The sequence below is a fragment of the Platalea leucorodia genome (assembly GCF_965183815.1).
Source record: "Platalea leucorodia genome assembly, chromosome: 9".
Classification (NCBI taxonomy): Eukaryota; Metazoa; Chordata; class Aves; order Pelecaniformes; family Threskiornithidae; genus Platalea; species Platalea leucorodia.
The window spans coordinates 23,140,901-23,167,488 of NC_138831.1; the positions used below are offsets into that span (position 1 = coordinate 23,140,901).

The 26,588-nt window shown below is 36.9% G+C and overlaps 1 protein-coding gene across 1 annotated transcript in view; it reads right to left on the bottom strand.

Annotated features, from left to right (window-relative positions):
- TAMM41 (TAM41 mitochondrial translocator assembly and maintenance homolog) overlaps window positions 1–26,588 on the bottom strand; it is a 32,692-nt gene that overhangs the window by 947 nt on the left and 5,157 nt on the right. The window contains exons 4-10 of the mRNA XM_082321634.1: window positions 23,891–24,041; window positions 21,432–21,577; window positions 19,072–19,237; window positions 16,820–16,882; window positions 7,964–8,740; window positions 6,413–6,561; window positions 724–860 (exon numbers count right to left, since the gene is read on the bottom strand). Coding sequence (XP_082177760.1) covers window positions 8,664–8,740; window positions 16,820–16,882; window positions 19,072–19,237; window positions 21,432–21,577; window positions 23,891–24,041 — 603 coding nt within the window. The 3' untranslated portion in view covers window positions 724–860; window positions 6,413–6,561; window positions 7,964–8,663. The remainder of the gene's footprint in view (window positions 1–723; window positions 861–6,412; window positions 6,562–7,963; window positions 8,741–16,819; window positions 16,883–19,071; window positions 19,238–21,431; window positions 21,578–23,890; window positions 24,042–26,588) is intronic.

Genomic DNA, 26,588 nt, shown 5'->3' on the forward strand with positions numbered 1-26,588 from the left:
ATATCCCCACCTATGAGCTCAAAGATGCATCAGGGAATCACACTGAAATAATCAAGTTTAGTCACATTTGTTGGATGAGAATACCCGCACCAACTTTAATACTCTTTCTGTGTACTGACTTTATAGCTCTTGCAGTCTGATCTTGGTAATTACCGAGGACTTTAAATTCTTATGGACTAGCAATTTCTAGACTAAGGTCAGTTACCTCATCAGAACAAGTGGGCTTTCTCCTCAGGTTTCCAGATGTGCCCTTACCACTGTGATTTCAGAATGGCTTGCAGCAGGCTGCAGGTGACCCCAGCACAGCCTTGCTGCCTGCAGTCCCTGGGTTTATCAGGGACAGGAACAGGGCTGGAAGGCACCACTCGGGCAGCTGCACTAATGCAAGTGGAACATCAGAGAGCCATCAGATCATTTTAGTCATGAACTCAGGCGGGTAGAAGGGTTTGGGGTTCTGGGCTTTCTTCTGTTGCTTTTAATACAAATAACACACTCATTTTCAATTTTATATTGGAAAGAGAATCCTACTAAAATTAGTCACAAATAAACTAGACAAGGAACAGAGGAGACATTCTTTAAACAACAAAAAGTAAAGCAGAACAGATGCTTTACTTTAAAAGCACCTATGCAAGTACAACCTTTAAATAGCCACTTAAAAATGTCGTAAGAATTTAAAGTACAGTGATGTAGTTTCATCATCTACTGTTGTCTGTACAAACTCACCTTCAAACTGTCAAATTGCTACTGACTCAGTCTTCTACTTGGCAGTTTTCTAATCCAAGGATGCAGGGTCAGAGTTAGCCATGAGTGTGCAGAATGTGCACAATCTCATCATCTAGGATGTATGCCCCGATACCAGCCTTGGGAGGCAACGAAAAAAGAAAAAAAAGAAAAAAAAAGACTGACTAGATTTTATTGTGAAAATAATTTGGTTTTAAAAAGCCTTGCCCCACAGTGTAATGCCAAAGCACTGCAACAGCATCATGAGACATACATTGGTAAGCTGCTTTGTATCAGCTCTTCCCCCTCTCCTGCACCACTTCTTGAAGCGTTCTAAGAAGCTACTAACTTCTTGGCTCTCACTACTGTCTTGTACAGGGAGTGAGCCAGACATTTCATCACTGCATAAGAGCAGGACAACTTGAAGATGCCAACATTAAAAGAAAAAAACCAAAACCACAAACAAAACCAAAAAAACACTGAATGCCCCCTTCTCATGCTTCACTACTAATTTTAAAACAGGAGGTTTGGAGAAACTTTGGCCGGAGGCAGAGATTAAAAAAAAAAAAAAAAATCCACTGTGTGGGAACACAACCTTAAGCATACTATAGAGCTAGACAGATTCCATGTAAGAGAAGTAATACAAATTAATTCCATAAAGCCAAAAGGAGATATTTAACTAAACTATTTACTTAGCTTGTTTAATTGAGTAGGGGAGGTATCTTCAACATCAGCCTTTCAAAGAAGGTCTCATGGTACAACAAAGGCAAGTGAAAGAACCAAAAGACAGTGTGCTATGACCATTTTTAATTTTTTTTTTTTTTTTTTTTTTTTAAAAGACAGTCCCTTATGGTTGCAAACTCTTAAGAATCAAATTCTATTCAAATTTTAAACCAGGAAGAACCCTCTATAACCATTACACTTGCATGAAGTTTCAGTCAGATCAGAATACTGGTCTTTGCAGGTGCATGACCTTCATTTTCTCAGAAAAAAATGTGCATAACTGTCAAAATAGCCATCCACCATTAACAAAAAGGTTTTAGCAGAACGCTGGATTCTGAAGGCAAAAATGACATGTCAGTTCTTAGACTAAAGATGTAACTGAAATGTTTGGAGTTTTTATTAATAATTTCAGAATGTATAGTCTGAAGCTTCCTGTTCATGTACTAAAACTTAATCCATTTCTTAATATTTCTGATTTAACAAGTCTGAGTAAGAGGTTAAAACATGCAGGAGTAAAATGATTACAGCCTCTCCCTAAAGCAGTCATTAAGTTCAGGATCAGTTAGCAACTGTGCTGTAGATTTTTATCTAGAAAAACAAGTAAATAAGGTCACTGCACGATTTTATGAAACCACAGTATCAAAAGTGACAGAGCAGCTGTTCACTCAAACAAAAAAAATATACCAGAAAATAGCTACACAAAGGTAACATCTCTTCTTCCTGCAGTAGATAATACAAAGAAAATTATTTTCCACACATTCAGAATATATGGCCAGCAGAAGTGAATTTGAAAATGAAGAATGCTTTGTCCTCTGTGAACACCTTACCCATGAAAAACTATCAGGACACGCTGACCTGACATTCTGACCTTCAAAGTGTATTTCAATTTCAATTCTATTTTTAAATTAATTGCTGGGAAAAGGCATGAGTCACAACCCTGCTTGGATCCCCCTCTACTGGACACTCACCAAGTGCTATGTTTATTCTAAAGTTTCCCAAGTCAGAACAGGCTCTAGCATTACCTCCTCAATCAATTTAAAGAACATGGACGCTACAGTTCGGTTCCCTAAGCCACCCAGGAATACTGGCCTCTATATCCATCTTTATCTTCCCAATTTGGCAAAGATGTTTGTTGCAAACATCAGGAAGCTAGAGGATAGTATCAAGTCCAGCTCTCTAACAGAAAGGAATCACACTTGTTCAGCTGCATGCTACCTTAGAGGCACCTTGTTTCTGACAAGGCTGCAGCTGTTACTCTCCATCTGTTAAGTCAAATTCACTGACACTGAAGGTCAACCAAATCTAAAGAGAAACCTCACTGAAGCACAGGTGAGAAATACAGTCTCTGCAGTTGAAACAAAGTCAGGTGCATTCAATATAGCCAGAATTTGAAGGGTCATATAGCCAGCCACCTGGAGGAACTCACTACTCAAATACTTGGAAAAAGGGGAAATAAGCAAGCAATAAAGAACACATCTTACACATGTTGATGGAGGAAATCAGCATCCTGTGCGGTGCAGTTTTATGCACTCCCCAAATCTTAAGTTTAGGAGCAGCCAAACATCACACTGCTAGCCGAATGGGTTGCTCACAACAGTAGGCAAGTTAATAAAGGGACACAGTACTGAGATTAAAGATTGTGAGGAGAAGTGGAAACCAGAATCTATGGTTATGTATCCAGTCAAATTTTGATTTCCCATTCATCCTGCATCATCTAGTTTATTCCCTCTGAAGCATGAGATAGTTACATACTTCACTGGCACTGTCGATCCCAGAGCCAGCTAGGCCCATGCTGCTGACTCACCTATGGAAATCCTTAGTAGTTTGATTGGGTCCAGGCTCTTCATTACAAAGAAGCCTTTTAAGACATCAAGAAATAAATCATCTGCCTGGTTGCCTTTAATGAAAGCACTGTTACACAGGAAAAAAGGGGATGGAGCATGAAACAATATCCATGGTGGAACAGCCAAACCGGAAAAGAGGGATGTCTGAAGAACAGAATGAAAGACTTGAGAATTAAGTCAAGAAGAGAAACAACAACACAATAAAGCAGTATGGAAGTGGAGCAGGAAGGTATAAACAGGGAAGTTACAAATGGAATGAAAAGCTAAAGCGACTATTTTTCGTGAAAGAACAAACACACTTCGTTACGACAAAGAGTTAGTAACATATTCCCATGCACTAACTTCCCATGCAACAATCACTAGTTATTTTAGTGGATTACAGCTGTATGACCATAAAAAAATCATTTCCACATACTGTTGAGGAACTTCAAAAGCAACTAACAAGTCTGAAATCAATCTCTCTTCTCTTAAAAGTTTTACATAGCAAAACGTTGTAACAACTGCATAAAGTATTTTATATTAACAATAGAGAGGAGTTCATACTGTAAGCTGCTCTAGGCTATGATTCATTCATGGCTCTCTGCCAAAAAAATAAATACATTCAAGACCAATGGCCTCAAGGGGAAAGGTAGGCCACTTTTTAAAAAGCACAGAGATAAATGATTTACAGAACAGAATACAGTTTAAGATTTCAGCCTATATGGATGATGAGGAAGGACTTTCTTACGTCTCACAAAGATTTACTGCACAGACTTGAATGCTGGCAACGTATCAACAGATGGAGTAAACCAGGAACTATTAAACTGGGATTTGCAAAACTCTCTCCAAAGAGCAAGAAATGACCCATTATATTGCTATACACAAAGAAAGTTCATAAAGCCAAATCAAGATATGCAATGGGTATTTCAGCCATGTAAGACAAACACGGCCAGTTCAGATTACAGGCAAACTCTGCAGCAGAGTAACACCTGTAAAGTGAAAGACCAATCCACTGGCAGCATGACAAACAGTTTAAAGGCTGGGAGGGTTTGACGCCATACAGCATCTGCTGCACATAAAAATGTTTAATTAGCTGCTAAACAGCAAGCAGTACATTCCTGTTTTTTCTACAAGAACATTATTTCTTGAATAAATGCCCTTGCTTAGCTAGCAAGGTTCAGAACGAAGATGGCCATTTCACTACAGGAGCTGAGGCCAACTCATTCTCGCACATCAGACTGACTTGTAATCGACTTCCAATGTTTTGAACCACCGTTTCAGTAGCAAGCACCCTCTGAAACACCAATATCACTTCTAAATGTGTCTTACTTCAATATTCAGAATACTATCTTTAACTGTATTGATAATGGCTTTTAAAAAAAAGCTGCTCTTTTAAATGCTTCCCTAGAGTTACAACTGCATTTCATCATTTAAAAAATTCTAGATTTAACTGCTGCTCATCCCCAAACTTAGCAGTAGTGAGGAACTGAAGAGAAAGAGAAACACTGAGCCTCTTAGCATGCAAGATATCCTCATAGGATATCCTATTTAAAGTTCTGGTACACACACATCTCCAAGGTACCCTCTTCTCAATAAAAGGGAAAACAGCCACAACCTCAAGGTAACAAATAAAAACCACCACAGGGAATAAGCTGTTAGAATCCAGCTTTCACTTACGCTGCAGCCATATCCCAGGAGAAGATCAGCAGTATCCAACTGTCCTGAGACATCACAGGTGGTTTTTTTTTTTTTTTTTTTTTACTTGTGTAGATTCAAGTCCAAGCTATATGTTGCCGTTAGTCTCAAAAAAGAATTACATAACCTACTCAACAACAGTAGTAATGTATGCATTTTAAGTCAAGCATGTGATTAAATGCTCTGCTAGTAAGAATTCTCAACCAGATGTTGGGCAATCTTATAACACATGATCTCTCTCAACCAGTGCTTGAAGCAGTTATAATTTATGAGCCAGTGGTTTCACATCCTGTGGTGCTGTTGTTTAACCAGGTTTAAAAAGCCCCATCCTCACCTTTTCGTAAACAAAAAAAAAGTACAGGTTGGTCAGGATGGTTTTGTTCAATGATATTACTTCCCAGTAGGGCTCATGATGTAAACTTCACTTAACTGCATTATTACAGGAGGAAGGAAAGAGCTCCTTAAATGGCAAGAGTGTCTAGTTTTGCCACTGCCTACTTTTCTTTTTAATTTGGTCATATTGCTTATTCTGTGGATAAGTTTTTGCTCCATCTGTGCACCACAGATGTCCTTTTTTTTTTTTTCCCTTTCAGCTCATACATTTGTATACAGCACCTAGGAAAGCCTGCATCCTTGAGGGAATTATGGAAATTACAAAAATGCAATAGTTACATGTTCATTTACAAACATAAAAAGGAGATAAATGAGGCAAAATTTGGAACAAAATTTTAGTTGTTAGCCTTAATTATCTGGTAATGTATTCAGTGCATGGAATAGTTTTCTAACAATCCAGTGTGCAGCAACTGATGTTTTTTAAAAACAAAAACAACTGTATTTTTCTGCTTACAGTATTCCTTTTCCAAAAGTTGACTACAGGAAGAGAATTTACACACACAGAGAAAAATACAATTTCACTAAGAGTGATCTTGCTGAATTTGTTGAGGACAAATCCTCACCAGTGGTGAGCATCCTCTCCTTTAGAAGGAGTTAAGGCTCACTTAGGGCCTTTCCCACACAGCCTTGAAAGAAAATAAACACAACTACAAAAGAAAGCCCAGAACATAGAAGATTCAGTTACATTGAAAATAAATAAATAAATCAAGCAATCATTCTTCTAACTACTCATGCAGAGGGTTCTTTTCAAACTTGTCCTGTTTCCTACATGGAGTTGATACATTATGGGCTGTCAATTTCCATTTCCAAGTTTTTTTTATATCCTAAGACTTTCACAGATGAGGACTTCCCCCCCCCCCCCCCCCCCCCCCAAATAATACAGTGGACCCTACTAAAAATTTACTAACACCAAGCTGCTGGTGTAAAAATCAGTTTTGTTCATGCTCCTGCCCATATGCAGTTTCCCCTACAGTATACTTCGTTTGGGACAAAAAATAAAAGCTGTTACTTCATTAGATGACTAACGCAGGCAGTTCTGCCAGCACTGCACTTCTTACCTGGTAACTATTTCATTCAAAAGGTCATGACTCCATCCTGAATCTTTTCTCATGCTGTTCATTTGTCCAAAAGCCTTGTATCTGTCGAGGTCTGTTTCTACCACTGGGATCAGTATTCTCTGTTCTTAAGAATTTTCCACTGAGCATACCTAAGTAAGTCAACATCTGATTTCAGATTTCTTTTTACTAGAGCTTATGCTGAAATGTAAAAAATTGTATGGCTATTTCAAGTCTTCGCTACATATGAATTTAATTTTAAGGTGGATAGAAGTCTTTTATACAAAATATACCCTAGATTATCCAGAAAGGAACCTCTTCGTGCAAACAAAAAAATCCAGCCAAACCCCAAGGTTAATTTAATTTAAGCAGTGGCTTAAATTCTCTAGCTCCGTTTCTTATAATATAAACTTTTCAAATCAGGGACTTTGGCCTCTTACTAACGGGCACAGAGAATGCCGCTACCATACATACAAACATTCTCTAGCTTAAGTCACTTCTTTTACAGTATATGCCACTGTTAAATGGATAGTCAGCCTCCTAATATCAGAAAAGGGACATGTGAGGGGATTTGTTTTACAAATTCTAGATCTATCATCAACAGATAATGCAAAGTGTTATGAATCTGCCTATGACCTTAGAAAGGCACTATTTCACAGTAATAATATTTTCCAAAATGAGGAAGGGGGGGGGAAGGAAGAAGAGGGGGACACATTTATTTCCTGACTCTGGATTCAAACTTTGCCACTTTAAACTCAAATATTTTAAAATAATCAATATTTAAACATTCCCCTGTGATTAAATTAAGCCTGAACGAGTCATATTACATACAATAATATATCCCCTGTTTTCCTACTTAAATTTATGCTTTGAACTGCTCCCTGGAAACAGTTAGCAGCCAATTTCATTCCAGTAATTTTTTTTTAAGTGAGATCACTAAATCAAATGTAGCTTGAGAGATGGCCCTACTGATCACATAATACACAAGGGGAAAAAAAACAAACAAAAAAAAAAACAAAAACCAAAAAAAACCCCATGCTAATCCGGAAAGATAGATTTTATTTCCATTTTTTTACCTTTAAATTATTTTTATCATTGACACTCTCACAAATAAAATAATGTGTTCTCTCAATTTCTTTCTATTAAGAAAAACATCCAAAATTAGCAAATCCACCTGACTCGCGCAAAAAATGTTCCGTTTACAACAGATGCTCCAAATAGATTGCGTCACACATGAATATGGTCAGAAATGTCCATTCTTTAACGGCATGATTAATGTAACGTGTTATGCAAAGGTTCCATTTTCTTTAGTTTAGCTAATTTAATTAAGCAAAGGAGAACAAGTTTTATCTTTCAGGATAGTATTTTCAGGAAAAAAAAATAATCAAAGAATCAAACAATAGGTACTTGTGTTCATAAAATTCCCAACTTTAAAGCATTTAGATAGACTCTTCTGCCAAACAACACACATTTCATAAATCTGCAGAAGTAGGTCCTGAAGGTCAGTGAAAGTACGACTTACTTTCCAACTATGACACTTTTGACAATGCTTACCTATGAGTTGGGCAGTTGTCATCTCAGTCTCATGAAAGGAACATACAAGTTTTATGAAAGGATCTGATACCTGACAAGCTTCTCATTTCAAACACTCTTTCCCAGACAAAGTCATTGTCAAAATTTTTGGATTCGGATCATCATACATCTGAGAAAAAAATTACTTTTCATAAAGTCTACTGTGCAGAAGCACCCAGTAAGCATCTTCAGAAGAATTCTAAGGATGAACTTGTAAGTGCAGAAATAATGTATTTTGAGAGGACAGTTTCAAATCTATTTAAAACTCAACGGACTCTCCAGTTCCATAAGTACCTGACAGAACTAAAATGGTGACAGTGAATATTTTGAAAGAGCCTGGGGGTATTTGGAAAATAAAGCTAGCAATACATAGAAAATGAGTGGCTTTGATTTTTAATTCATATGTACTATCAATCCTTTTTACTCAGGGTTTCTGAAAATCTAAGCTACAGTATACAGGAAAAGTCATTTCAATATTTACACAGTATAATTGCTTTGCCCTGTTACTATTGAACCCTCCCCCACTAACAAAACTTTTTATTTTAGTAGTAAAAATGGACATGTAAATTATTAGAACAGACTTCTTAAATGCACTTTAATCTTCTCAAGCAGGCAAAGCAACATCTGCAAAATATTTAGAGAAAAAGTACCATTTATTTACCCATACACAGTATGTCAAGACTCAAGATGTCTTCCTTAACCATCCTTTTGTCATCTTATATAATTTCTTCATACTGTAAGTTACAGATTTCTTTGCCCCTAAAAAAAACAACCAAAAAACAAAAAAAAAAAAACAGAAAACATCAACATTTAGAAAGGCTAACTTATATACTAGGTTCTTACTACATTAAGTAAAATATTCCCCTGGAAGAACAACCACTTAATCTGTCTGGAAGACATGCAAATAACCTTGTCGCATTCATAACACAATAAGTAATGAGACAAAAAAAAAAAAAAACAACAACTTTTAAGATTATCAAAGCATGCAAAATAGGATAGGTTTATTCTGAAGGCCTGACGATGTTGCATACAAGCACATACAGACAATGAGCAAGGCATAGCAAATGTAGAGATTCATGATAAAACTCTTAACCAGTACAGAGGGCAACTTCTAATTTAGATCATTGTTCCTAAATGCTAAATATAGGAAGGCTTTTAAACCATCTGTGTCTACTGCAGACCCACACCAAGCCAATACATTATGCTTTTCAAGCCCTTCCTGATCTACTGCTAGGTAGCATGTCCAGCTGAGTCGGATTGTACTCTGGCCAGGTCACCAGCAACCTGACAGACTATATTCTGCAGCAGGACACTCAAGCAGCACTATTTAGAGAAATCCAGGGTGTTAGGAATGCAGGTTAATTAGCTGGCCACATCTGTGAGAAGAATCTAGTTGTAGAAGCATTTCAGCTCTTGAGACAGGAACCTGCCACCAGATTCTGTAGATAAGATGATGCCTAATCATCAAGAACCGCAGCTGAGCAGCCAAATTTTACTGAAGGGATAAAGGGGAAAGAAGAGAGAGGCGCAAAGCAGAACAAAAGAACAGTCTGCTCAAGCAAGACAAGCAAACTCTGCATGACTGGTAGACAACAAGCTTTATACTTCCAAATCCTACTTTACCAATTTCTTCTGCTAATCAGATTTTGGTTAGCCTTGCTTGATGCTGTACATCAGGTACCTGGTTGCCTTGTTGTAGGCCAGTTCTACATTGAGAAGCATCACGCTGATGCTCATCTTGATTAAGTGTAATCAAACACTGCACACCACCAGCAGCTTTCCAGGACAAACCAACCCAGAGCATTGCTATTCAAAGGCTTGTGAATTAAAAATGAAAACAAGAATTGTTTGTTTCACAAGAAATGTGCTGCTGATTGTTGGGGTGGAAATCTGTTCTGGTTTCAACAAGTTGTAAAGTACATTATAACCTCCTTGAATACTTTGTTATTGCCTCATCCTAACTAATGGCAGCTACCATTTCAGAACTGAGAGAACAGCACATCTGCAAGAGGCTAAAACTGCTCGACTTGCATAATGAAATGACATCTACGTCCTCAGGTAAAAAAAAGATAATACTGAAATGATGATGGGTATGGAAAACCAGATTAATAAGGCATATACCCAGGTGAACTGAAAGAAGCAAAAATAACAAGATGATGACAAACAGCTATAACTTGGCAACACTGCCAATATCAGAAGTATGCCATGGACACCAGTGTGAATATCCTGTCACAGGGATGTTGTCTGGACCAATTTTGCTTCAGAGTAACCTGCCTGTCACTTGTTTATAATAAACCTCATATGAAGCCAGAATAGCTGTCATACTCTAGCATCATCCTGCAGTAGCCCATGAGTACTGAACTTTGGTAAATACCATACTATTATGGTAGGCCTACAATGAAGGAAGGAATTTCTCAATTTTCATAAAGATACAGAAGGATTCTGCAGCAGTCATTGCCTCCAAACTTTTACAAGTTTTAGATACGAAGGAATTGAGGATGACTCCCACACAATTTGTAAAGTGTATCCTTAGAGTTAAACACTTTCTGAAGTTCTACCAGAGATGAGCCTTCTCTTACAGACCTAGAGTAAAAAAAAGACACAGCCTTTTGCTGGGTTTAGTTACTTAGTATTTGCAAACTTAAAAACAAAATATTGTGAGTCTTGGTATTTCAGTAGGGTTCTGAGATCCTAGCCAGTGGAGCTACTTATTTTTCCTCCTTCCAGCTTTTTTTGATTAAAAACCACCCCAAACAAACAAAAAAAAACCCAACATAAAACACAAAGTAACTTTTCAGATTACAACAGAGTCTAATCACACCCTTACAAATTCAAAACTGAAAAGGCAAGATTTTAATGCTGCACAAAAAGCTTTAATTTTGACACTTACGTGCACAGATTAAAAAGTATGGTACATTATACTTACTACAATCTTTCTTATGCTTATTTAATAGAACACCGTTTACCTGACAAGATTGACTAAAAGTACACAAAAGGAATTTAGCCAAAAGTCACACAGCACGATACACCAGAACACAGGGAAAGATCTTCTGGAACAAATGAGCAACTTAGAGCGAGGTTTAGCCATCTACCGCATTGGACTTGGGGGGTGGGGGGGTGGGAGGGTGGGTGTATGATAATATTTGATTTTGAAAAGACTTTAGAAAGTAATCAAATGAAGATAAAATACTTTAAGTGAAAGATGCATTCAGTATTCGCAGTCTAGAGTCACCAGAAGTCAAGTGAGTATGCAGTAATAAGGAAAAGTGCATGTTCTACTTCTGAAGGAACGCGATGGAGAGTAAAAAGCCTATCATAATAAACATGCTGTATATAATCAGTTTTGCACTTCTTGTGTCTCTAATTGCAATTTAAATAAACTCAATTTTACCTTTTGTAAGGAATCATCCATATGTATATTTTCAACTTACAAAACCATGTGCATCCCATATGTAAACTCAAACTTTTATCTATTTAATAGTTTTTTGCTAAAAGCAAACACACTAATGAAGTCACGGTGGGCTTTTCTTTGCAGCATCTCGAATAACAAGTAAATAATCATGTAAATTCTGAAGCGCCTCACATATCTGCATTAAAATTGCACACAGTGTAAGAATTCCTGACTGAGCTCAGGCATAGCACATAAATGAAAGAAGTGGTTCCAATTTCCAAAGTTAAAACTATGTAACTGTACAGCTTTGAAAATTACTGCCCAGTCTCCTAGGTACTATACTTCCAGGATACAGCCCCTCGAATACTGAAATTGCTCTGCCAGAATCGATGTTGTTCTGCCATTCCAATGAAGTCAGTGTACTTCTGGAAGCACAGTATAGCATGTGGCAAATCAACAGTAACGCAGCTGATACAGCCCTGCAGGACTGTAATTAACTACACTGGCACTGCAGCCTGCAAGTCAGCTTGTTCTTTCAGCTTGCCAACCTACTCTGCCTCTTGCAGCAGCTCAACATAAAGAGATTTTTGTCCTTCATATTTTCCCCCTGCAGGGAGCACTCTACTGAACTCCACCCACTAGAGCCTTATGTAATAAGATGCTTACATTTCTGCCCTAGCACATCATGCTACAAAGCAAAATACAGGTTTATACATACAGCTGGTTTCTTAAAGCAGCCCTCAGGGTGATGAGTCACATCTGTAGTAAAAGTTAATGGTTGTAATTATGGCTCAGGCTTAGAATCTGAAGCAGTTGGACCACATGAAAATGTCTTTCTACTTTAGCTATGAATCTATGACTTGGTGGTTCCACCTCCCCTTTAGATTTTTCCACTATATGATACAGAACAAAGACCTAATGCACATGAAATCAAGACCACAAAATTTCAGTGTAAACATAAGTTGTATCTGGTTTTACTTAACAATCCATGTTCGGTTTTTTGGAAGTGTTAGTGTTATAAGACAGTAATTTGGCTATAAGTCTCCCAAAGTTTCCTGGTAGATATGCCTGCTGTAGTATTCTTTATTCCCTTTTGAAAAGAAAGGCTAATGCATATACCACTGAAGAGCGGTCATGTGGAGGCAAATAGTTATATATTGTTAGTCTATCATGCATAGACACATGCAAACTTCTTACATATATTTACAGTGAAGTGCAATGGTATGCAGTATCTGCTTAGGCAGCTGATGAAGACAGCAGTTATCACAAATCTACAGAATATTTTATATGTAAAGCTGGTCCTTATAGTTCAAAAACAAAAAAATTCCTTGAAGACATACTACACTAATATCCCAATTCTAAGAAAACAAATGTTATTCAGAACAGCTACAAGCATTTGTGCTAACTTAACACTATCTTGAACAATGGCTTCAGCTGATCAATTAATTCAAAGTATTTTATTTACAAGAAATTTTCAAGGCTTGCAGCATTCCTCCAGTAAGGTATAAAGAAGAAACCTAAGCTAAAGAAGTATCAACATCTCCTTCAGAGGAGCTAAATATAAGAACTTCAGAGTCAGTTCCCAAAGACCACGCAGACTCTGGCTATGTGGGAAAATAAATCAAATGATGGTGCCATCTCTAATGGGAAACAGAGGCAATCTCACCACAGACTTGAAGAAATACACAGGCACATTTTCAAAAACTAAATAGGGCATTTAACAACAAACAAAAACATAGAGCTTGAGCTCAACTTCAAAACCATGCTGGCAGAGAAAGATGAAAAAAGTTCTCCTAAATGGGCTGAAATTCTTTATTTTGCTTGTGCTCCTTGCCAATAATGTTAATACACAGCATGCCACCCGAGCAAAGACTAGTCCCTATTTAACATTTAATTTAGAAACATGCTGCACACTGGACTAGCACGCTACAGACCAGAGAGTAGGCATTTCACCTTTTTTTGTTGTTAAAACAAAACAATCAACTAAGGAAATAATTGTGTCCTCTATTACATTTCAAAAAGAATGATGCCATGGAATAAAAACTAATTCTTTTGCAAGCAGACGTAGGACAAAAATACTTGTATAGCTACCAGGAACAGCAAGAAAAAAAAAAAAACAGCCACAGTGTATTTAATGGAGCCACCAATTTAATGAATCTCTTTCATAATTCTCTTATTTTAGCTACTGTTCTTAACACAAACACTGCAGAAGGACAGAACCATAACACTTTTCCTGAAGTCTCTACTAGAAAGTGTGAAAATAGGTCTTAGGGGAACAGAAGATTAGACAATATTTTGTTAAAGAATGAAGAGAGACATACAGCCTCCTTAGGGATTAAATTTAAAAGCTCAACACTTTCCTGTAATACACATTCCTTGCATGAATCAAGCAAATACTTTCAATGCAGGAGACACAATGTGTTGTCTGCATACAGAATGTATCTATATGAACATTAGCTCATACAAGCCCCAAGAAAGGGCAAAGCAAGGTGAACAGCATTAATGCCTGCCCCCTAGTGACAAATTTTCTAAAAAAGAAACTGGAATTGGGAGAAAATCTTCATTAGAAGATACAGCAAGATTTCACATAAACTCAATCATAAACGTTTGGAGAGAAATAGTTAAAAAAACCAAGCAAAAGGCTTCTACTCCTAAACCCATGGAAACCCATCCCTCCTAAATTCCAGGGAAGATCACCGAAGATCATCCAAACATTACATCTGAAACATACTGAGGTCACACCCCTGGTCAGTTAAATTTAATTTCTTCTTTAATGTGCACTACAACGTAGGTTTTTATTACAAAAATATTATTTCTGTGCTTCTGTCCATCTTCAATGAGCAAAACTCGTGGTGCACCAGGAAGGCCCACACACAGGCTTGTCGGGAAGCAGGACTACGCCTACATTAGCAAGTGAGGCGACACTCATTTTATGTGCAGCGGCACACATTACAGACACGCTCCTGATCCTAACTGAAGCAGCAGGACTCCCAGGGTGGCCTGCACAGCAATGCTCAGGAAGGTTAGCTCTACAGGCAAGCTTTGCATTCATTAAACAACATTCAGAGGTTAGGAAATGCCAGAAACGGACCTTTTCCAAATCTAACTCATTTCCCTCAGCACATAATCTGTGAGTAACCCCAAAAGATCAATCCTGAATTCTGCTGCTAATGGTTTTGGCCAGATTCTGGCAGAAGTGCATAAATACAGTTAAAATAAAACAAACTAAATTATGCTAGAAGAAAACTAAACTTTCCCAAGCCTCCTTGCTCAAATTTGGCTTGTGTTTGAGGCAAAGGATCGCAATTGCTTTGCTCTACCTGAATCAAACTGCAAAAAATGCATTTTCAACACTAAAAGCACTAGTAGAAAATATCTTTTTAGATACAAGTGTCACTCTATGTAAGTGGCTGGTTAGAAGACAACTAACGTTTGTTTTAAAGGGGGGAAAAAAAAAAAGCCACTATACATAAACCAAAAAGCAGTTAAGACAAAGGAAGGAAAAGGCATTTCACAAATACCTAGTTTCAGGTGCACAAAACAGAAAACACAGTAAAAATTACAAGTTCTACTACAAGATGCATTAGAACACCCCAAAAGTCCTAGTAACAATATAGGCTAAGTGATTTATTGCAGGACGCACAAAAGGACCTAACAATTCCCAGAGGTGATGTTCTGACTATCAGAACAGACAAAAGGGGAGCATAAATAATCTGAGAAAGCTTAACTGTTTTTATTCATACTCTTGCAGTTACACACAAACAGCGTTGCTCCATGGGTCAGTCAGGCTGCTAACTTTCAGAAGCACTGAATTCAACACGATAATGCTGCCTTTGACCCCTCCTCTCCAATTATTTTGCTCTACAAAATCTACTCTCCGTGGATTTAGAAACAGATAGGTTACAACCTGATATTTCTAAAAGAGGCATGTTACAATGCAAGAAGTCTTGACCACTAGCAGCTAATTTTGACAACAAACCCTATAAGAAAAACATCACCTATTTGGTTGGAAACCTTACATTAGAAACTAATACCTGCAATATGCCTAACATATAAAACAAAAATTTGCTCTTCTCAGATGGAATTATGTCCTTAGTCTCCTTCAGCTACTAAACAAAATGAGGCAATAGTTTTGTCAGACTTCTTCCAGTTAATAGAACTAGGCTATTAACAGAAGCATATAAAAAGTACAACTGTTCCTGCTTATTTTACTCAGCAGACCACTAATGGTCCTGAACACTGCAGCTTGTGTTTCTTTACAAGGAGGTAGGAAGTATAACATGGAGCCACCAACTCTAATACTCAATGGGAAGGGAACAGCAGCTGTAGAAGTCTGGATAAGGACCGGTCAGTAAGAAACTATACAGCTGCTTTTAAAACCAGTAATGGCATCATTTGTATATAATTGCTTTTGTGGAAGAATTAGGAATAGGTATGAATGAGATCAGAAAATTATTTGAGCAACTTCATGCAAGCAGCAAGGATTTTTCACTTTGCAGGAATTAAGACTATCTCCTGATCAGAGTTTTAAGTAAATGAAGGCTCAGGTCTTAAGTCTTTCTTTTAAATTGAGCTGCAGTGCTGTCAGCTTTTTAAAATGTAAAAATCAGGTCGTCTTAAAATTAGACTTATTCCAGAACTCAGAAAACAGGATGAAACTCCAGCTATGTAATTGGCAGTAACTTTCACTCAGTTAGGAAGACTTTGATAACTGAAAACCATCCCTAGTTTTCCCATGTTTCTACACAGGCAAGTCCTTTTTTTCCCCTTCTACACCTTCTCTCACATTGACTTTGTAATACTCAACTCTTTTTCTAAGGCAATTAATTTTAAAGTATGAGATTTAGAGTAATACCCGATGATCACCAAGTACAGGCTCAGTTTAGAATACATGATGTCTTCAAATACACACCTGTCTTCCGAGCCTGACAAAAACACTGGATCCTGTCAAAGTTCTCTCCCTCAAAACTCATCCTCTCCTTTATTTTATGATGAAATAACCTTATAGTCTACATAACACACCGATACTATGTACTGATCACTTAGGGATCCACTCGCATGTAGAAAGCCAGAGTGAATTATAAAGGGTTTTTTTTCCATTTTTTAATACAAAAAGAGCAGAACTAGTGCACATCAGCCAAACCTGGCCCGCATATAAAATGAAATTGAAGTCAGAAATTGTTTTTTTGTTACTTTTGGGTTGCTGGGGGTTTTTGTTTATTTGTTTAAGAGTCATATAGACTACAATTCCTTTTGGCATTTTACAATTTCTCAATAGCTATATAAAGCTTCTGCTTTAAATATTACATTTATTTTCCAGTGGCTTTCAATTAGACACCCAAAAAGTTTATTCTTTAAACCCTTGTAACAAGACAGTCTTGGGGCCCTATAGTTTTTACTTTGTGAAATCAGAGGCCTATGTTGATAGAAATCACACACATTCTTACCAGCTGTTAGTATGGTTTTAGCACTCTGCACTATACTGGAAGATCTCACAATTCCCGAAATACCTGCAGATAGAAAAGCACACAGATGTTACCCATCTTAGCAGTTTTGTGGGGATTCTTTATTCTCCAACATACACAAAAAAGTTAAATATTTTTCCAGTTATACAATCAAGCCAGCCTGAAAGTAAAACATACACTTAAGCTGAGAAAGTTTGTTTCTGTTCTGCTTTGTCATACTAATTGAAAATATTCTCTAAGCTATTTTAAATTATTTTATATATAACACACAACAAAAAAAAACCCAAATCAATATTAAAACAGACAACAACCAGTAGGAACTGATCAAATTAATTTATTTAGTGTTCCCATTATTTCTCTAGTAAGATGATAAGTCACAAAGGATTCAGAGTTGTTTCATTTAAGTGCTGGCATATTAACTTTCTATAGAAGAACAAATTATACTTATTGTTTACTTCAATGTGAAGTTGGGATTTTGCACTTCTCTGATCAAGTAGAGATACCTATATGGTGCTGTGTTTGTCTGGCTTTAAGTTATCAGCTTTTGGAGATAAGGCTTGTTTACCACTTTGCACTGTGGCACATTCAGTTCTCATCATCCAGTGGTTCTTAGGTATTAACGGAACAGTAAATAAAACATTAAAACTTTTTTTGAAAAGTACTAAGTTTTAACTGTTCTAATGCATATATATATAAAAGCATAGTGATAAGTGCAGAACAAAACTACTGTACATTATTAAATACTTAAAAATGTAGAAACACAGCAGTCCCAGAGTTAGTCTTCCAAACTGAAAGTTATTCTTCTGCATTAACCAGAACATAGAATATAATTTCAAATATTATTTTTTTAGATCCTTCTTTCAAAGCTGTTTCTATAATGAAGAACAAAGCTTAGGGAAATCCATAAATAAGTAAGAGCGATACAACATTCCACCAGAAAATAACTCTGGGGGGTAGGGGTGGGGAGAGGAAGTGAACAAATCACATTGAGCTAGTAAAATACCTAGGGACAATGCAATTCAACTTGAGTAATCAGCTTTGTCTTGTAGGATCACCAAATGGCTTGTCCTGTCCTTTACACAGATTCTCGAATTAGGAAAAATCTTTCGGCCACAAAAGTGAAAGAGGAGTTTTAATTTGTTCTCCTAAGAGTATAAACTGCTGGGCTTGAGAAGACTAGATCTATCCAATGTTTTGGTACTGAACACCACTCCACACAGTCCAGAGTCACAGCTGTGCCTACACAAATACAACCGCAAGAATAGTTAGCTCAGGATGGACAACTCAGAGCTCTGAAACTATACACAGCTCACAATCACTGCAACTCCGCTCCCAGATTCAGCTATTATCACATCACTATTGCAGTCCAGCCATAGTAGCATAGAAGCTGTCACAGACTGACATGAAAGAAGCTGGACACCTTGGTGCCCAGGTGCAATTCATCCCATTCTGTCAACGGAGAACTGCAGCTCTCAAGAGCTTTATTTCCCCAAAGAGAAATCAGCACAAGAGCTCCCTCAGCAGTTGGCTAGTGTCTAGTGGCTCTCAGGCATCTAGCGAGTTTTTGCTGTGCTCAAGGAGCCTGCAAAATTGGCCACCTGGAACTAAGATGTGTCAAGTTCTTTAAAGATGTAAAGGACTCTTCAAGTACTGAACGTTTACATTTTTCTGCAGAATAATAAAACATTGATGTCTGCAGCATAAGCTTTAACTTGCTTATACAACATTATCTTGCCTCAGAGAAGCTGTCTGTGATGATGAGAAACACCTCAATCTTTTTCCTCAAAGCCCGAGTTCTCTGCCAGTGCTCACGTATCTGGACTAACTATGAAAACTGGGAAAGGTAACATCAGCAAGCTGGAAAATTAACTTAGCATTGCAATGTATGACTGGTAGGATATATAGCTTAGAATTCAGATGAAGTTAAGCCAGCCAATGAAATTCTGAAGGTGTAAGCATCCCAGAGTTATACGGTCTAAGTAGGCCATACTTTCAGAATTCAAAACAAAACATATCTTTCTATATCAGTAGGAATGCTATTTGCTAGTATTTCAGAGAACCTGTTTGCAATCAAACAAATCCAAAACCATGCTTTTAGGAATGTATCTCAACACTAACCTCTTGTTTTCTTCTTCCTTCTCTCTAAATCATCTTCTGAACTAGAAGAACATTTACAAACAATCTGTATATCTATCATGTCTTCAAGGAGATTACAGACACTGGTCTAGGCCTACCTTGATGCACCACAACTCCACAGTCAGGGTCATGGGCAACTTGCAGTAAAATTTCTTCCACATCTCTGTTTTTTCCAGGAGGGTCTACCAGAGAAGTTATCTTTTGTTGCAGAGTCCTTGGCAAAGCCATTAGTTGTGTAAATTGACCTTCTGGACTTTTATCAATCTGAACGTTACAAAAAAATAAGACAGTAAAAACATTCAGTGTTAATAAAGTAAGTTCTATTTTCAAGTAAGTCAGAGAAGTCTTTCGGCTTTCTTTGACCTCTGAGAAAGATCTCAAAGAACATGAACCATTTCACTTGTAAAAGTCACTGACAATGCCAATGAAAACTTCCCAAGCACTGGGAAATGCAGTATCTCAGTTCTGAACCTGAAGAATAACTCAGTGTAAAGATGTGCATTTTTATCCAGGGGAAGACTAATGTACACATATGATGTTGCTGCCTCTGCAAGCAACTTTTCATTGAAACTGTATCGTTTCTGCTCTATCCAATTTCCTTTGGAAACATAAGTATGCTACAACGAAAAAAAAAAGTTCCCAAAAGACCACTTAGCTTAGTTTCTTCTGCCTGAACATAATCAAACTATACACATACACATTTCAAGTTAGTTTGAAAAACATTTTCTCTGCTTTAAACTCAAACCACATCTGGTTTGTATAATTTGAAGGAAACATTCATTCCATGTTTTCCAATCTAAATCAGAAATTCAATGACCCTTTTTCAAATACAATGATACCAATGTGCAGGCCTGTACACATTTATACAAAATGTAAGCACAAATACTGAAAAATGCATAATGAGCAGATCTCTCCAAAACTAGAGGAAAATATGAAGAGCTCGATGCCTCCCACACAACTTTTTAGACAGTTCATGGAGACATCAGACAGGAGTCTAGTTGCCCTATACACTCCCTTTAGTCAACGGAGAGAAAATGATATCCAGATGAATCACCCACTGACTACAGAGGGAGCCGACAATGAGCAGGCTCTTAACATAATGTGGGAGGAATCCACGCCTGAACCAGAACCACAAGAACTAGTGTCTGCCTTCAATTGTTTTTTGAGGAATCTTTTAAGAAAGAATTTTCTCTGTAACTCTGAAGATGTATACTTGGAGAAGGAGTTTCTATTCTGTGTTAAACAGGACTCCTCATAGCAGTTATCTTCTTCAATCTAGGGAATAACTGCCAATAAACAGACCAAGGTGTGAGGAATACATTATTAAAGCACTTTGCTAAAAATCAACCGTATAATGATGGCATTTAATCAACAGCCTCGATGACTATTATGGAATTACGGACAGATTTATTATCCAACAACATACTTGTAGTATGCTACCAGGATTTCTTTAAAGGTAACATGACAGGAAGTATTATTTTAACTTGCCATTTTCTTGGAGAAAGCGTTACTGATTCTTTTCAAAATTAATTTAAATAATTCTTCCACTAAACTGTTCAAAAGCACATTGATAAGAAAACATGGAGACAGCTGCAGTATAATACAGATTCGCCTACGCTGTACTCTAAAGTGTTGCAGTAAAATTGTTTACTGTACTAAGCTTGCTTATATCTGTACTTCAGTTTCTAACAAAAATACGTCCTAAAAGGAGGCATTCATGTGATAATCACCAAGGTGACTTGAGGATAAAGAGATACTTATGTCCACGAGACAACTCATGCTATTTGTGACTTCACGTTGAAATGCATATCACGCTTGAATATTCACACACGGACATGCATACTGCAAGAGGAAAAATTGCTATTGGACCCCCGACTGTGGCACCTCTCCCCTAATTGCAATGTTACGCTTATGCCAGAAAGATGGAATTCAAGATACTGGTCCTTTCTGATACCTTTTTCCCAAATAGTAGGGAAAAATTGTTTTAGTACGGGTACTTAAAAATAATGCCAGAATTTCATTTGGGTTTAGTCAACTGATCTTCATAACTAGCAGTCTAGGGGTTTTTTGTGAGATGCAGTTTTTGATCACAGAAAGTTGCACCTCTAAGTTACGGCCTAATCTTTTTAACACAAACCATGTGTTTATTCATCACTTCTAGACTGTTGTTTCCATATGGTAGTCATTAGAACGTTTTAAAATGATCTTCTCTTGCTCAGGCTCTAGTTCTGTGCCCATACTCAAAGAAAATGAACAGTAGTTACTACATATGCAGAGACAGGTATTTAAGGCAAGTCTTCTGGTTGCAGAATTAACTAAACAACAGAAACATAACAAATAGCAAGTAGAGTGACTAAAACTGCTTGCCTTAGTGTATGGCATAATTCTTGCCTTCTGTCAGTGTGATAAAGCACTTCCACTTGCTTATTTTAAAAATGTTTTGAAGAACACCACTTGCCTCTAGCCTTCCCAGATGGTGCTTATATACCACTTGAGGGCAGTCCTGTAATATGTTACTGTACAGCTTCTGAAAATGGGGAACATTAGGTTTCACTATGTTCTGCACTTTCGATCTGTCTTCTCCTATAACCATTCTGAAATCACCTAGTCAAGAAAAGAAAAACAGTTCATTCATTAGGAAAAAACTGAAAACTCAAAGGAGAACATAACAGAAACATAGTACAAAGCTGTCATCTAAAACTTCATTCTCCAATTCTACCAATGCCTATATAATCCACAATAAGGTTCACCTTCTAATGGACAAAAAATACTATTCAAATACCTTCAAGCACAGACAATAAGATTCAGAATTGTTATGTGGCCTCTGATATGCTGTAATGTCATCAACCCATGTGTCCACATTTTCACTTGGACAACAAAAAAATTCCAGCTGTCCAAATTCAGCCTCCAAAGCAGCAGTAACACAGTTATATTCTTTGCAACCATACATCAGTTTCAACAGATTACTAAACAGATTGACGAGCCCCAATACTTTGTATCCAGAAACAAATAACTTTCAATTTTCCAATACTGAAAGAAAATAATTTGCATTGTCCCTGCACTTCAAGGGCAGTCCCTGACGTATAGCTAATGGCAGTCAAGGTAAGATCACAGCATCACTTTTTCCTCTTAGCCACATATTTTGTTAGTAGTGTCAAAAAGCAACTCCTTTTAACACCACTGTTACATTACTAATCTTTATGCTTTCTTTTATGATACATGACTGAAAAGTTTGAAAGAGAATAAGTGAAAGGACAGTCTGTAATAGAGCATTCACCTACCCCTATTAGGTACTACCCTGGTAGCTTTCAGGGTTACCAACCAGGAGTTAGAGGCTCAGTGCAGCACATATCAACAAACAAAATCCTGAATCAATTCATTTTCCCCCACTTCCCACATTCAGGAGATAAATGTTGTTTCAAGGTGGCAACTTGCTAGCATTACTTAATTTATTCCAATTTATGCCAAGCCACAAAACAAACACTTCCCATGTAAATGGTACTGAGTCCCTGCTCTCAAAAAAATGCATTAAAAAAAAAATAAACATTTTCCAAATTAAAGCATGAACAACTCTTTTCAGCAGCCTCCAAGGAGACTGATTAGTCTAACATAAAAATCAACTTTGTCTACTAGTATACCTTCTGAAAAGTTTAAGACTTAACAAAATGGCAGCAAAATAAAATATCCACAAACATGACAGCCTTTTTCTTGAACATTCCCAACTGAGAGTCTTATTGCTTTAGCTTTGTTCACACAGTGGAGTCAATTTCAACATCTTATAGCATGGTAACTGATCTCCCACGTTTTTGGTTAATTGCACTATTTCAAAGGACATATAAAAAAGTGTCTGGGTCACTAGTGCTCACCAAGAATCTAATGACATTCCTGGACAGGTTTCAGGTGGGCAGGTATGAAGCCCTGTAGCAAACATCCATGGTTAGCAACCAACCCTTAGACATCCCACTGTCACTACCCTCTTTACTGTCACTTTCAAACAGATAATGACTCAGAAAAAAACTGCTATGGAAAAGCTGAACAAATTGCAATCTAAACTGACCAGAGAAGTACTACGTAAAGGACAGTAACACTCCTGAGTAGAACCAAGCTGCAGCTTATCAACCCTACCTGCCTACCTGTGCTTTTTTTTAAAAGCCAAACTTGCATTTCTATATGAGCAAAGAAAGTGCTGTGCGAAGTACAACTCCAACCAAACTTGTTCATAGTGATTTCATTAAGGATTTCAACATTTAAAGAGCAATGCTGAACTAAATTGTAACAATTAAATCTTGTATTGAAGAGTCATTTGGAGTAATTTCTTAAGTTTTTTTCCATACAAATTCATACCAATTTCATAACTAAAGAAAGGAGAAAAATCTCTCACACAAAAAAAAGTCAACAAATACCAACCAGGAGGTGAGTGTTAAATGTACATTACAGAATTATAATCTGGATCTTTAAGTTAACTAAATAAGAACCTTAAACACAGCACATTCAAAAAGTAAGAGATAACAAAGCATGGGTCAGACTATCAGATGAATCAACATTACACTGAGAGTGAAAAGAAATAATTTTTTCCTAGGTTTTGAACCATTAAAACCAAAATACAATCTGTACAAACAGAAAAAAAAACACCACCATTATTTCACCACATTCAATCACCCATACCTAGCTGTTCATAAATCAAGCAGGTATAAGAAGTTTTGCTTATGTACCTATACCTATTTTCTATGAATAAGCACAATTAGTCTTTCCAAGCTGTTACACAACACAGCAGTAAAATATACTTATTGGAGCATGCAACAGTGTAGGCCCAAAGCAAGAGCACAGATGACGACTTATACATTAGACTTCCTACTGTGGTACAACAGCTCCAACTACTGCTTTTCTCCTCAAAGACTTTAGACACCATATACTAACCAGAATAGGAGAGTCCTGCAATCTGCATATAGAGGTCTTCTTCAGAGAAACTTTCTGGTAACATCAGAAAGGCTGCTGTGACTGCACTCTTCAGATTGCTAACAAGAGCAGCTTGCAGCTTGCTGTTCTCATTCTGTGTCAGTATTTTCACCTGAAAAAGCAGAGTCATTGGAAGCGAGACTTCAGGAAAGTGCTACTGAAAACAGAGCTAGAAATGTTACTCAATCCAACATGAAAAATAAATCAGAAATTTATTTAAGATTAGATCCTGTTATTATGGTACAATAAAGACTAGCGTCCCCTTTTGTTTACACAGTGGGAGAGAGAGGAACATCTTTTTTAAGAATTAACAGCCTGCTACAAAAGGCTGTTTTTAGAAACATGTTTGGAATTGCTATAAGCCACAAAACAAACACTTCCCATGTAAATAATTGTTAACTCTGTTAATGAAGAAAAAAACCCAACAACCCAGAATCAGTAAAGAAAGTTAAGAGAATCAGACATATCTTTGACACAAAATTCTTCTTATAGAAAGGACACTGACAAAGCAATGTCATGGCTGGCCAATACTATATTCAGAACATAATTTTTAATTATGGTGAAATCTTTAATAAGAGGGATAAAACTAGAACAATATCTCATTTTGATATGGTGGTGAATGCAACAGTATACAGGCTGCTTGTTTCAATTGTTCCACACTAAAGCCTGGGTTTGCCTAACATCAAATCTATACAATAATCTGGAATTGGTCCAGGGTGGATTTTTGAAAGATGTTTTCCCTTCTTTGATTTTCATTTTAAAAATAACAAGTTCACTGTACAAGTGAACATTTCAGAATTCCTCCTAATTTCTCCTGCAAATTACTTTGTATTTTTTAGCATTAAAATGGAAGAGAATGATAAAACACACTAAAATACAATACATTCATCTGCCAGGAAGCCTAGAGTAAATTTTATTTCCTTGAAAACCATTGGAGAAGTTTACTAAATGCATACAGATGTGCTCAAATAAGATCCAATAAACAAGACAGGCTGGTCATAAGGATAAACTAGTATTTAAAATCTCATCAAGTAATTCACTTATATGTACTTTCATAACTTGATGCTACAGGGAAACTCTAAGGAAAGACAGAAGTCTGTGGCAACCCAAGCAGTCACATGCAAACTGCTTATACCTTAGGCTAGCTCTGGAAATAACAGCAATTTATGGACATGTTTTAAGAATACCACAGTTACAGCCTTTTAAAACGTGAAACTCAGCAGAGATGCTATTCCTCCTCATGGAAGACCACAGACTTGCTTTAGTGAAGTAAAAGGAATAATCTTCTCCTTTGCTAAAAATACTCCCTAACACAAACCAGATTTTTTTCAAGTGGAAATAATATGCTAGGCTTCAAAATTTAAACGCATGAAACACTGCAGTAGCGATACCATTTATGAACAAATTTTAAACAGTTCAGGTAGCTAGAAGTCTCCCAGGAAGACAGAGTGCAATAGTTATCACCAATGTATGACAAGGATGAATGTTGATTCTTGGGGTAAGTCTGAAAGACAACCAAAGTTAAGGAAGGCTTCTTCACAGTACAGAAATCTTTTGATCAGAACTAGTCACGGTACCATATCACATAAGGGGGAAAGAAACAGCCAATTTATTCTGGTTTTACAGTATGCAGAGAATTCAGTTAACTAGCAGTACAGTTGAGACCTTAAAATTATTAAATTTGAAGGATATATTCAATTTTATAAATAAGCATGACCCTCAGTCATTACAACAGTTTAAAGTAGGAAATACACTACCTTCACTACTGGGAAATTCATACACGAGAAACTGCAGGCATGTGTACACAGAGATACTTACAGACAAACAAAATACACAAAGAAAATCTCATTATAGAATGAAAGGTATCAAAAGCACTATTCCAGTTTGCCATTTAGCCACATTCACACTCTGCTAAATATCACAATAAGAGGATTTTTCCATTCTCTTTCAAAAAAATGTTTTTACAGATTTGGACAATGGAAAAATTCTGTATTATTATGTGCTCTGTCACTCCTTCATGGGAATTTTTATAATATAAAAAGCCTAAACCTCCCAAGACCCCTCTAAAAAGTACAAGATATTTCTATACACTATTCATACTCCTCTTTCTCTCACCTCACTTCAATTTATTAAACACTTCCTTCTCTTAATAGTTTCTCCAGGACAACAGTAAGTACAGCTGCTTACACTAAAGCAATTACTTACACTCCATGTTTAACAAAAATTCAGTAACACTTCAGATGCTTTTTAAAATCTTCTTCCTCTGAAAACCAGTTATGTGTCACTTGTGATTATTTATTTTATTTTTTAGGTACAGCAGCATTTTTTTTTTCCCCGGAAACCTGTCAGTTATGGAGAAATTACAACTAAGTTTATTCAAATTTTCAATACAGTTAAATGGGAATTTAGCTGATCAGCATTATAAATGTCATGTGGGGTGAAAAGCCAATAAACTTTTAACACAAACAAAGAAGCCTGGGAAGAAAAGTTAGCATTTCTAAGTGGCAATTCCAAACTCCATCTATTCTGCCAAACATTCTGGAAAAATTACTTGGTCAAGGCAACCAGTTTGTAACAGAAACAAAACCTCTAGTGAAAATTGAGCTAAGATTTTCAAGCCAGAGCAAATGTTTTAGCTCATGTGCTATAATAGCTTGGA